Source organism: Liolophura sinensis, chromosome 3, assembly GCF_032854445.1.
Source record: "Liolophura sinensis isolate JHLJ2023 chromosome 3, CUHK_Ljap_v2, whole genome shotgun sequence".
NCBI lineage: Eukaryota > Metazoa > Mollusca > Polyplacophora > Chitonida > Chitonidae > Liolophura > Liolophura sinensis.
The window spans coordinates 16,218,119-16,230,304 of NC_088297.1; the positions used below are offsets into that span (position 1 = coordinate 16,218,119).

Genomic DNA, 12,186 nt, shown 5'->3' on the forward strand with positions numbered 1-12,186 from the left:
TATTATATAGGACATCATGCAGTCCCGTCAGTCAAACATATCCATGTTCACGGTCCATTAGCTAAGGGCTGTCAACAAGCAATCGCCTATACACTTTCTTGTCCAAAGAGGCCAGGTGTGACCGCTTTGGCCTTCAGTGAGCATATATATGTATACACACGTGCATGTATATACCAAGGTCCCAGTGAGTTTAGTATAGTGTCGACATGGTTGCAAACTACACAGAGTTCGAGTCTTGGTCGCCCAGCTTGTCCGACAAAGTTATAATCGCTGTGATATTCAGCTGTATTATCCTCACAGGTGTCCTGGGCAATGTACTCGTCATCGCTCTCATCCTCTTCGTGAGAAAAATGCGCAGTGTTGTAAATCTGTGCTTAGCCTCGTTAGCCCTGGCGGATCTCATCGTTGTCGTGTTTTTACCAATACTGCCTTTAGCCTGGTTGTTTGACCTGGACTACTCTTTCATGGGAACGAATTTCTGTAAGTATATATTAATTGACGAGTATGATTATATATGCCCCGCCTATCGTGGACAAGACAAAAGACGTAAAATTACGTTTACCGGGACCACACTTAACGTTACTCACCTTTACGGCAAACATGCCGAGAGGGCTGAGCCCAGAATGGCCTAAGCGATCTTAGACTTTTAAATTAGACAAAATTTTAATCATTCAATTTGATATGTTCCTTTCCGTTTTTTTCAGCTCAAATTTCTTGTGTAATAATATACCCAGAATATACGTTATACAGAAATATTTTGACCGTGCTACATTGTAAATAACAATTTTAAAGGGATTTGAAATTTTGAAATAAGCTTAAGATCGCTTCGTGATCCCGGGCTTGGTGCCATATTCTTATGGTCCCGGCCGTGTATCCCAGGCTTGTCATTCATTCGATAACATTTGACGTGGGTTCAATGTCCAACTCTGAGAAACTCCTTGCGACAGTATGTTAACATTTACTTCAAACTAAAGTAGTGCGGTGTATGACCCAGATGGTTATTCTCATTGCTTGTGGGGCTTTGGCCGAAAGGTGGATAAAACATTAAAATTACATATGGTCTAGATAAAAAAGGTGCAAAAAGTTAGTGGGACATGTTTTCTTCAATATTCTTTTCAGTTCTTCTTGTTTTAAACACAATAACGTCCACTACAGATGGCTCAACCGAAAGTTCCATATGAGAGGCACAAAACACGCCCACTCACATGTACTACAATCGATTCTGATTGGCTACCTGGAAGACCAACAACAAATCTGCCATGTATGTGTTCCCAACAGAAAGCTTAAGTATTAACGAACAAGATTTAGTTTGAGTGAGATCGATTAATTTTTACTGAAGCAGAAGACCGCGAATTAGAGCTGGATGGTATCGGCTCTTTGTTGTTCTTATCATGCATGTGATAAATATAGTGTCTGTTTTAATTTAATGCTTTTATATATGTCTTTAATGAGGATTACCCGCAGCCAAAGGCAACTAGGGATCTTCCTCAGCGACTCCTCTGTCTATTTACTTAATGATTTATCTGATTGGTGCTGTACTCAAGAATATTTCACTTATACGACGGCGGCCTCCTTGTGGTGGGAGGAAACCCGACAGACCCCGGAAGGAAATCCACGACCATTAGCAGGTTGGTGACAGACTTTCCCATGTACGGCCGGAGAGGAAGCCACCATAAGCTGAACTTGAGCTCACAGCCAACGCATTGGTGAGAGGCTGCTGGGTCATTATGCCCGCGCTGGTGTGCTAAGCCACGGAAGGCCCCAGCAACTCCAGCAACTCATGTATATGACACCATCTGACGAAAATTTCGGCAAACCATGCATTATTCAAGGCCTTTACCGGACACTCCGGTTCTCTATCATATTTTACCGATTAGGTACCACCTTTCATACGCATAGATACAAAAATTATTTAAATCAAAATATTCAGAGAATCGATATCTTCAGAAAAAGGCCTGGGTGAAAATTTGATGGAATTTAACACGCATGTATAGTTCGTTTTGTTTGTCATACAGTATATATAGTGAAGGCTTATATCAATCTGGAACGAAAAGAAATAAAAAAGCAGGATTTTTGTAACACTATTTATTTATTTATTGGTGTTTTACGCCATACTCAAGAATATTTCACTCATACGACGGCGGCCAGTATTACGGTGGGTGAAAACTGGACAGAGGAAACCCACGACCATCCGCAGGTTGCTGGAGAGACCTTTCCATGTATCTAACACTACACTATTGTAGGTGTTCTCTCATTGCTGTTGGTCTTCTCTCATTATTGTAGGCGTATCTCTCATTATTGTTGATGTCTTTCTTGTTATTGCCGGTGTCTCTCATTTCAGTATAGGCGAATCTCTTTACTGAAGGTGTCTGTCATTATTGAAGGTGTATCTCTCATTACAGTAGGTGTTTCATTATTGTAGGTCTCTCCCTCAGTATCGTAGGTGTCACCCTCGGTATTGTAGGCGCGTCTTTCATTACAGTAGGTGTTTTGTTATTATAAATGTCTCCCTCGTTATTGTAGGTGCGTCTCTCATTACTGAAGGTGTCTCCCTTATTATTGTAGGTGTCTTCGTCTCGTCCATTGACAGAGGAGCACTCGTGGGTTCAACTTTGATCTTTCTCCTCATAGCCGTGGAAAGGTATACAGTGTTGTGTCGCCCTCTTAAGACCCTGGGGTTGTGGACTACCCCTAGGATATGCGGCTTACTCCTCGTTATTTGGGCGATAACAGTTGGTGTCTCTCTACCTATGGGATACGCCACGCGGTACGAGCAGTGGGAATACGAGAATACAACATGGACGGATTGCTACACACTATATGACGAACCGTGGGTCCAGTGGTACGACATCGCTTTGATCATTGGGACGTATTTCCTGCCAATCCTTTTACTGACGCTACTCTATGGAAAGATAATCATGACACTGAAAACACAAGTACCACAAAGCGACACCAAATGCCCTGGATCGCGAGCGGCGAGAAGATCTCGTCTGCAGGTTATGGTCATGCTGGTGTCAGTGCTTTTGATCTTTGTGGTATGCCTTCTGCCGTTCAAGATTTATATTCTTCTATTGTATTTGAATCCTGAACTGTTAGACGCCATGGATTATAAGTCACATTTCGCCATGAACTGGTTTTTCAGATTGATGCTGTATCTCAACCACATTGCAAACCCCATTGTCTACTTCGTGATGTCGGCGAATTTCAGGGACGCATTCCGAGAGTTGTTTTGTAGTTTTTGCGCTAGAGTCAGCTCTGATGGCGAGAGTTCTGCTACCAGCCATACTATCGTCACAATGAAACACTAAACTATATGTACATCCAAAAGTACACTCACCATATTTGACTCCGTACTTAAAATATTGACATAACTCGAAATAAACCTACTAAATCAAAGCAGTTTAATTTATTTACTTGATTGGTGTTTTATGCCGCACTAAAACAGTTTAAATGGGTGTACAAGTATATATGCTGGGGGTTTAATTCCGGGCTGAACAATTTTTCAGTCATATAACCACGAGGAGTCATTGGGTGTGTGTACTCTTGACCGGCCCGGATAGCACAGTTGGTAGAGCGTCCGCTTCGGGACCGGTAGATCCAGGATCAATCCTTGATTGAGTCACACCTAAGACTTTAAAAGAGGAACTTGTAACTTCCTCGCTTGGCGTTCAGCATGAAGGGGATAGTTCAACGACTGGTTGACCCGTATCAGTATAATGGCTCGGGCGGGGCGGCTTACTTGCCTTCGGTAAGTCGTCTCAGTGAAGCAGCACTAAATGAAAGAGCGGTGGAAATCCGTCCTGCTACAAGGAGGCACGTTACACGTACATGCACCCTAAACATTCCTTCGTCGTCATATGACTGAAAAATTGTTGACTACGACGTTAAACCCCAAGCACTCACTCACTCACTCTTGTGGCATGGCGAAGAAACCAGACATAACACTCCACCCAGTCACATTGTTCTGACACCGGGCCAACCCAATCTTTTCTCCTTTGCTGGAACCTTTCGGTGCTGAAAGCCAGTTCTTGGGTATCGGCTATCCCGGGTTTGATCCCATTTCTCCAGATTCCGGGCTCCGGATTGAACAGTTTAAGGCTATATGGAAACGCCCGGTCTAAACTAAACGATAGGAAGAAAGAAAAACAATGTGAAATTTGATGACCGAAACATACAGAGAGGTCCAAATCGCAGCCAAGACGCATCGTTTTCTGCTGTGACTCAACGGTGTTTGTGTATATATAATACTGTTCGTGTTTCAGTCTACTGTCAAGCATTTTTCAGGTGACACACACCAGACATAAGGTAAAATACAGTATGCCTGTAAGCTTTTTGCGACAATTCTACGCCTAAACTATGATTATGGTACTTCCCGACAAAATCAAGCGCTTTTTAGGCGACACATATCAGACATAAGGTAAAATACAGTATGCCTGTAAGTGTTATGTGACAATTCATGCATACGCCTAATCTATGATTATGGTACTTGGTGAGATAATCAAGCGTTTTTCAGGTGACACATACCAGACATAATGTAAAGTACAGTATGCCTGTAAGTGTTATGCTACAATTCATACATACACTTGAATAATTTTTACGATACTTCGTGAGCTACTATTACATATATGTATCACACGAGGGAAGAAAAGAAAATATATGTACACTCATAAAAATAATCGGTTAAATTTTTTTGTCTGTTGTCTCAGTAGTGCTAGAATTATAAATTAAAGTTCTAAAAACTTGTTTTCTTAACTCAGAAACTGGATAATTTGTACCAGGAATTATCAAAGAGTTCAAGTGAGTTCAACCTGGGATTAAGATAGACTGCCTTATTCCGAGACTTAATAAACACCCAAACAAGTACATTTTTATATGTACTCTATGGGTGAAACAAACGTTATCAGAAGTCCAGAAATCAGTATTTCTTTAGCTCTGTTTTCAGTAATGGTTTTCATTTCCCATGTATATGTATTTGTTCACGTGTGGATGCAGTGGGCCTCTGCGGACGCTTCACACTATCAGTATAATATGGAGTACGGGAGGTAACTGCTCCGTCTGTTGTTGATGTACTTCCAGTCTTATCGTGAACGTCTGCTGTTCGGTACTGTTGCCATCTTGCAGAAGGGTGCTTATATGCACAGGTGTACCATGACGTGTGACAATTGAAAAAATTTTCAAAATACCATGATTCACATTATCAATTGTTTTTCACATAAAATAAAGTAAACATTATATTTTCTGAAAAGCATATCTATTAGATAACTAAGCAGCCCTGTTGACCTATAACATTCCGAGAAGGGTAGATGGTTTTAGTATGTTGGACGAACATTGACAGACACACAAGTGAATTTCATACACAATAATAGCTTTTCATCGAAAAGTTTATTAAAAATGCATTTGTTTGAGAGTGCAAACCAATTCTAAAGTAAAGACGTCTGCAAAAATTTCTGAATTAGTATATTTTACAGAAATACCTACTTTATGCTGGACGAACACAAGACGGACAATGTCCTCTCCAAATGTCCAAATAATATTGCCCTTAAATGCAGCTGGTTAAGAAAATGTAAACGGTTGCTAGTAGAATGATTTCATAAAAAAATGCCTGAAAACTGATCTTGTCCATAAAATAAACACTTGAAAAAAACAAAATATATGTTGGACGAACATAAGACGGACAACTTAGATGTTGGACGAACACATAAATTGGATATTGGTATAAAGTGAGAACTATTCTTTCCACTATTGTAGGAAGCAAACAACATATGAAAGTGTGTCAATAATTATTTTAGCCTCCTGTTCTGTACCAACTACTCAACCACAGCATGCTAATTTGGCTTCATTCTTTACTCGACAGCTACCAACGTTAGAGTTTGCTGCCTTTTCCTTGTTGCTTTTTAAATTTCATTATAGCTTGTGTTCAGTATGTTAGAGAACTCCAATTTTCAGTTGGCATGACTGGCATTTACCCTAAATCCTTTGATTGTTTATGTTTATGATGGCTCCCCATCTTCTACTAGCACTTCCGGTTGGGATGCGTACAACTAAATCAGGAATTTGAACCAAAACTGAGGAAAAGAGAAAGGTGTCAGATTTGTTACTTTGTTGTATGCGGTCAACCGAAAGTGCTAACCGAAGACCGGGAGCCGCCATAAACATGGCGTCGTTTTCATTTGAATGTGGGGTGATGATTTTCTTCCTAAGGAATGAAGGCAAGGCCTCCATGATTGCAGCATGCATATTTGTGTTGGCCTGTTCTTTCACAGGAGACATGGGAAAAGTGCCTGAGGTGCGAGATGGCAGAACTCAGGCACTACTACACAAGAATCAAATAGAATGTTCCACCCCATAGTGGTAGTGAAGGTGTACAGCTATCTAGAGCAACTTCTAAATAAGGAAATGCCCACTTATACCGAACGATCGATGACTGGCTGAAAATACCTGGCAGAGGTACTTGGATCACAATGCTGTTATCTGTCGAAAGAGCATGTTTCTGAAGACTTTCAAATGTACAGTGAAGAAAGGGTGTTAACGTTGCCTATAAACGCATTATCCATCTTGCTGACAGGAGTAAGTGAGTGCTTGGGGTTTAACATCGCACTTAACAGTATTTCAGTCATATGACAACGAGGAGTCCTTCTGGTGTGTGCATATATAGTGTGTCTTCAGGGCGAGTCCATGCCGCCACTGGAACATCATGCCAAAGACACCAAACATGACACCCCACCCAGTCACATAATACTGGCTTGAACCTGAATCTCCTGACCTCTCTTGCTGACGGGAAGAAGACTGTGTAAATTAGAAGTCCTCAAAAATATACATGACACGTTGTCCATGAGAAAGAACTTCTGGGACCACCTCATCGACAGTAATAAGGTGTATGGTTTCGTCCATTGTCCATTCATCTTGGTTGTTAATACTGGGATGGAAATAGTGTGCATAGAAGGTGCCTTTCGGTGGATCTTCATATTCTGCAGGAGCATCAACCATCTGAAACATGCAGACACATGACTTGTGCCTTAGATGACAGTTCTGCGTGAAACCGTTCTTTCAACTTTTTGGTGCCACACTGATAGCATTGCCTTTTCGCACATTTTATGTTTGAGAGCCTTTGGGGTAATCACAACAGTGTGATCACTATTGCTTCGTACTTATTCCCCAACTGTCTTTCACCTGTTGAGTTGATTGCCTTCAGCTTCATTTCTATATTTACACACTTTTCACATAAGCATGTAAAAAACTTGCCACGGTCTTGAGTTTGAACATGCTTAGGTCTGAGTTTAGTAAATTTGCTGTAGGACAGTTTCATATTCGGATTTTCAGACTTGTAAATTTCATATGCAGACCGAAGGGTTCTGGTCATTGTTTGTCTTTGTTTATTTAATCGCTTGAGTACAGCTTTTTTGCCTGAATGAATGTACGAGATGTAAGGTTTCATGTAGAAGTTTTGCACAGTTTCATGTGTGGGAATGTGGATCTTCTTGGTAGCTTCATCAAGCTTTGACCATTTCATAAGTGTTGCACCCCGAGTTCCCATTTCCCTACAGCATTTTCTCTTGTGTTTTTTCATTCGAGCTACATGACTACACAGTACATGTCGTTGCTTTGTGTCTTTGGATTTCCTTGATTGCTTCAATTTCTGATAATACTCCTTAAATGTGGTCATTGTGCATTCCAAAAACTCAATTCTTCGCTTCTTATTGGGCGTCAAAATTACACCAGACTCGTGCAGGAGTTTTCTTTTTCTTGGTGTACGGCATGCACTTTTAATCAGCCCATGAAGCACAGAGCTGAATTTCGGTGCACTGGTGGGAAAAGCAATTTTCACCCTGCTAACTTCCTTTCTCTGTGCACTAGGTATGCTGTATGTAGTGTCCGGTTGGTCCATCAAGTAATTAACTGACGACTTCTTGGCCAGTTCCCTGCAAGCCGCCTTTCTCTCCCTGTCTTTCTCTCTCACACGCCTCTTTTTTTGGCCACTCATGTTCATTCTGTTGACACAAAATACAGGATAGCTTTACACATTTCAGTAAATATGGTTGATCTTTTGAGCAATAAAGGTGTGCTAAAAGTGTACACATATACATATATGTGGAATTGTATTTTACTTCAGCTCTGGGTCCAAGTTTAGTTAGGAGAAAGGAATTTTCAGGAATTATGAATGAAACGACAGTCAGTCAGTCAATATTTCACTTGAATTAGAAGGTCCATGAATTTAGAAAAGAATCTCTTAAAAATTTTCACAAACAGTAAAAGAAAAAAAGGAAAAATCATAAGTTTTTTTCACCTGTACTATTGTTGAGCTTCTCTACACTTTTGACGTTGCTCTAATTTCTTTCTCCTAGTGGTTGGCGCTGCTACAGATTTTTTTGCTTGTGCGTGTGTTTCAGTCTGTTTGTCTAACGCTCGTTTTTTAGCTATCCGAAGTCGAACCAGTTCCCGATTGTGTGCTTTTTGTTCCTCAGTCCTGTTACTTTGGAACAGTTTTTTTCGTAGTTGTTCTGACGTCCTATAGCTATCACTCTGCTTTGCCTTTTCTCTGTAAGCTTTGCATCTTTCGGCATTTGTTGTCTTTTTACGAGCTTGACCAGAATCTCCTGGTGTCTAGAAAAAACACCAGGAATAAGTTAAAAAAAAAAACGTTTTGTGTTGTTCTGAGTTCTATGTTATGTTTGTATTTATTAATTTGATTGTTGTCTTACACTGTACTCAGGTATATCTCACTTACACAACCGCGGCCAGAATTAGGGTGAAAGGAAATCTGGCGGCACCCAGGGAAACCCACGACCAGGTTGCTGCAGACCTTCTCACATACTGTTATGTTTTTAATTCACTACCCATCAATCACATATTAACCCATGAACTGTTCTCCAAATGTGTAAAAAAAGGGGACAATGTGGAAAAAAGGGGAACAATAATCAAGTTAGTTTAAGGAAGTGTTTGAAAAAACAGAATACCATAAATTCCAGCAGTCATCAATTCATCAATTGAAATATTGCAAGAACTATTGTTGTCTCTATGGATTATGAAACCTGAAGGTACTATACCACAGATTTTTGAAAAAAAAAATTGGTAATCATTCTGGTCGAATTATAGACTTTCCCAACTTTAATATCAGTTTAACAAAATATATACTATACATGACAGTTTAATGTTTTTTGTTTTTATTTTTTTATTTGATTTGAGTTGGGCTATTCCCCACAAATACAGAAAAGTTAGCTTGATTAGCATTGATAGACTTTTGGCCAATAATCTATGGTATAGTATCTTTTAAACTAAAAGAGAGGTTTATATTATTGCAGTTTGTTTATCACACCTTTCCTCACTCAAAGCCAGTTGATTTCCGTCCGTTTTTGGTCGGTTAATCCCATATAACGAAAAATCCATCAAATGTTTGTCCAACACAATACAATTCCGTCAGGAAGTTACGTCCGACGCAAGCGCCCTCCGTCAAGTTGTTACGTCCGACAAATCTGATGTCCGTCTAATCGTTACGCCCGACTCAAAATTTAGCCAAACGAACCATTTTGCACAACACCTACGCTTGAAACTCATCAGCAAACAGCAAGAAACTGGCAAATTTCGAAGTTGGGAACCGCTACAAATCTTACATGGGGTACTAAGACCGTTATTATGGTATCATAATTACGTGTGTCGCCCGTAACGTCAGTCGAAAGCGGAACTTACCTTGACAGACTCCCTTGACTTCCATCGAGCCATCTTGTCATCTGCTTGTCAACAGAGACGCTGGTGGAATTGACGGTTAGGTGCCGAACTGATGACATAGACCGCACGTTTTCTATAAATAACCCGGTTTATTGGGGTTTACACACACCCATGTATCGGGCGTAACTTCGGACAGAAAGCGAAGTACATTCTTTTTAATTGTCTTTTCTTGAAAACAACGGAAAGCAAGACCATTCTTGACTGATCACATTAAAACATCAACAGACAAGACACAGTGACTTCAAAAATTTCAAGTAACTTTTATTTCTTTCTCAAAATAGAACATTCAAAGATTTATGTAGCGGATGACAGAGAGTGTTCGTCCGACTAACAAATAACTGGAAGTGATATTTTCCAAGGAAACACAAGATAAACGTGTTTTATTTGCTAATAACCCCAAAAAACGCGATTTCATTTGCTATGGAATGCATAAAAGACCAAGGTAAGGCATTCGTGGCAATGAAAAAACGGAGGTCGAAAAGACATTGTCAATGCATGTCACATTGTCACACGGATTTGTCACTGATTCCTTACAGCCATTGTCGATTCCAGAATCAAGCCTATAGTAATCAAGTCGAGTGTCGTCACCAGGTAAGTCTGACTTTTACTCAGGCGTGTCATGTATACTTAACAGGTTCTATATATTAAACCAGGAGTATAAATGATCGATACAGATAATAGAAAATTAAACTGAATTTCAAAATGAAAAAAGAAAAAAAAACTAACTCTATTTGTCAAAATATGCGGTCTTTATTATGACACATTATAATACAAACCTTTCTCATGCAAGCCGTGTTTAGGCAGGTGTTTAGTTTACAGGCCCTAATCTAAGTTATACATGTATATCCATGTCTGAAAGATTGAAGTGCTGGATCAATATACATGTACCGTAGGTCATCAATGGCTTATCACATGATCTGTTGGAAGAGTTCCACAGGTGGGTCGGGGTGGCTGGCATACCTGGCATAGCATGGACCTGTTGGAGCTGCTCCACTCGACTTTACAAGCCGACATTTTGCTCCTTGTCGCGCTCATTGGTCTGTCATGTCCCTCGCTCATTGGACGACGCGGTGCGAAGGTTTGCCTGGAACATGATAAGCTGTTCTAGAAGACAATCCAGAAGCTAGAACCACTCGAAAACAAAATTTGTTTTTTTTCTATTTTTGAATATTACACAGGACAATGTCTGTTGTCAAATCAATGTCAGCGATAGTAGATTGGATTTGGGTCATTTTCAACCACCCAGATAGCCTTGGTGTTTTTTGCAGAACTCATGTGATGTTTTTTTGTACGCTAGGAATGCAGGCCGTCCACTGAAACTGACATATTTATCACACGAGCATGCAGTATAAAGACATGTTGTATTTCGTTCAGAGAATTTCAGGGGGGAATAACTCTGAGCCGCTTATTGACACGACTATGGACGGGGAACACCCTTTGGCACGGCATGGCTAGTCGAAGCCGACCTGTATAAACGGATATATGTCAAATTGAAGAAAATAATAATTATTGGGACATCGCTGTTAGCGTTGTATGGCTAATCTAAACCCACTTGCCATCATGCTCGCTAGGTCTCCAAAAAAAGAACTTTTCTTTCTCAGTTGGTATAGCCAAACACTCACTGAAGTATAAACACATGCCATATTTCGTACTATGAATGGTTTAATTTTCGATACTTGAGACTCACAGGTGAACTGCTTTCGCAGTGGCACAGTGAGTGTTACATAACCGTATGCTCCAAGTTATCAGCTTATTTTGTTACCTATATGTTGCCTTACACGTTTCTGTGGTCATATTCTCTGGATTTGGTGCCTTTTCTATGTAAATTTGAATAAAACAATAATTATTGGACATCATAGATGGCGCTGTAGGACTCTTCTAAGCCCACTCACATGCGTGGCGAAGTCCATTTTGCCTACTTCTAGTTCGTCAGCAGTGAGACCAACAGCAAGGTGTAGGTATGACATCCGCGGAGGAGGCTTTACCGCGTCGTAAAGGCCAGCGCTTGGGTGTTTGCAAAGCTGCCGACAACTGTCAAGTGTTTCGTTGGAGGTATTCCAAAGAACAAACAGAGAGAGGAAATTTTGCAGGAGATGGAAAAAGTAACAGGTGGTGCAACGGGTGTCTGTGTACCTTCGTTCGAATGTGGACCTCGCTACGTGAATCTGAATTATATAGGGGAGGGAGCTTACGGAATGGTCGTGTAAGTATTTCAATTCGTCGTTATTTTTTTGCAGTCACCATGCACATGGAAGCGAAATGCAGCGCAATTATTTGGGTAATTATATACACTGGTAATACTGGTATACCATCATTGCAAGTTGTTAGGTTCATATAAATTATCAACTGGTGTGTGAAAACAGTATGGTTTGCAGGTTGTGTAGCATTCAAGTGATGCTGTAAGCATGTAGTTGTGTAAATCATGGTGCACTGGAGATTGCTCTACTTTGTGAGGACCGGAGT

The 12,186-nt window shown here is 40.4% G+C and overlaps 2 protein-coding genes across 2 annotated transcripts in view; both read left to right on the forward strand.

The window, feature by feature from the left end:
• The first annotated feature begins 206 nt into the window (after window positions 1–206).
• On the forward strand, window positions 207–3,308 carry LOC135463422 (motilin receptor-like). The gene is made up of 2 exons (XM_064740682.1): window positions 207–480; window positions 2,524–3,308. The coding sequence occupies exons 1-2, from the start codon at window positions 207–209 to the stop codon at window positions 3,306–3,308; spliced, it is 1,059 nt and encodes a 352-aa protein (XP_064596752.1).
• Window positions 3,309–11,664: 8,356 nt separating this feature from the next.
• Window positions 11,665–12,186, forward strand: part of LOC135464236 (mitogen-activated protein kinase 1-like) — a 79,290-nt gene continuing 78,768 nt past the window's right edge. Inside the window, exon 1 of the mRNA XM_064741741.1 lies at window positions 11,665–11,926. Within this exon, the coding sequence (XP_064597811.1) occupies window positions 11,817–11,926 (110 nt within the window). The 5' untranslated portion in view covers window positions 11,665–11,816. The remainder of the gene's footprint in view (window positions 11,927–12,186) is intronic.

Bases quoted from the DNA above. Each gene is read 5' to 3' on its own strand.
- LOC135463422 (XM_064740682.1), top strand. From the start codon at position 207: ATGGTTGCAAACTACACAGAGTTCGAGTCTTGGTCGCCCAGCTTGTCC. The intron at 481-2,523 runs GTAAGTATATAT...TCGTTATTGTAG, and splicing joins TTTCATGGGAACGAATTTCT to GTGCGTCTCTCATTACTGAA.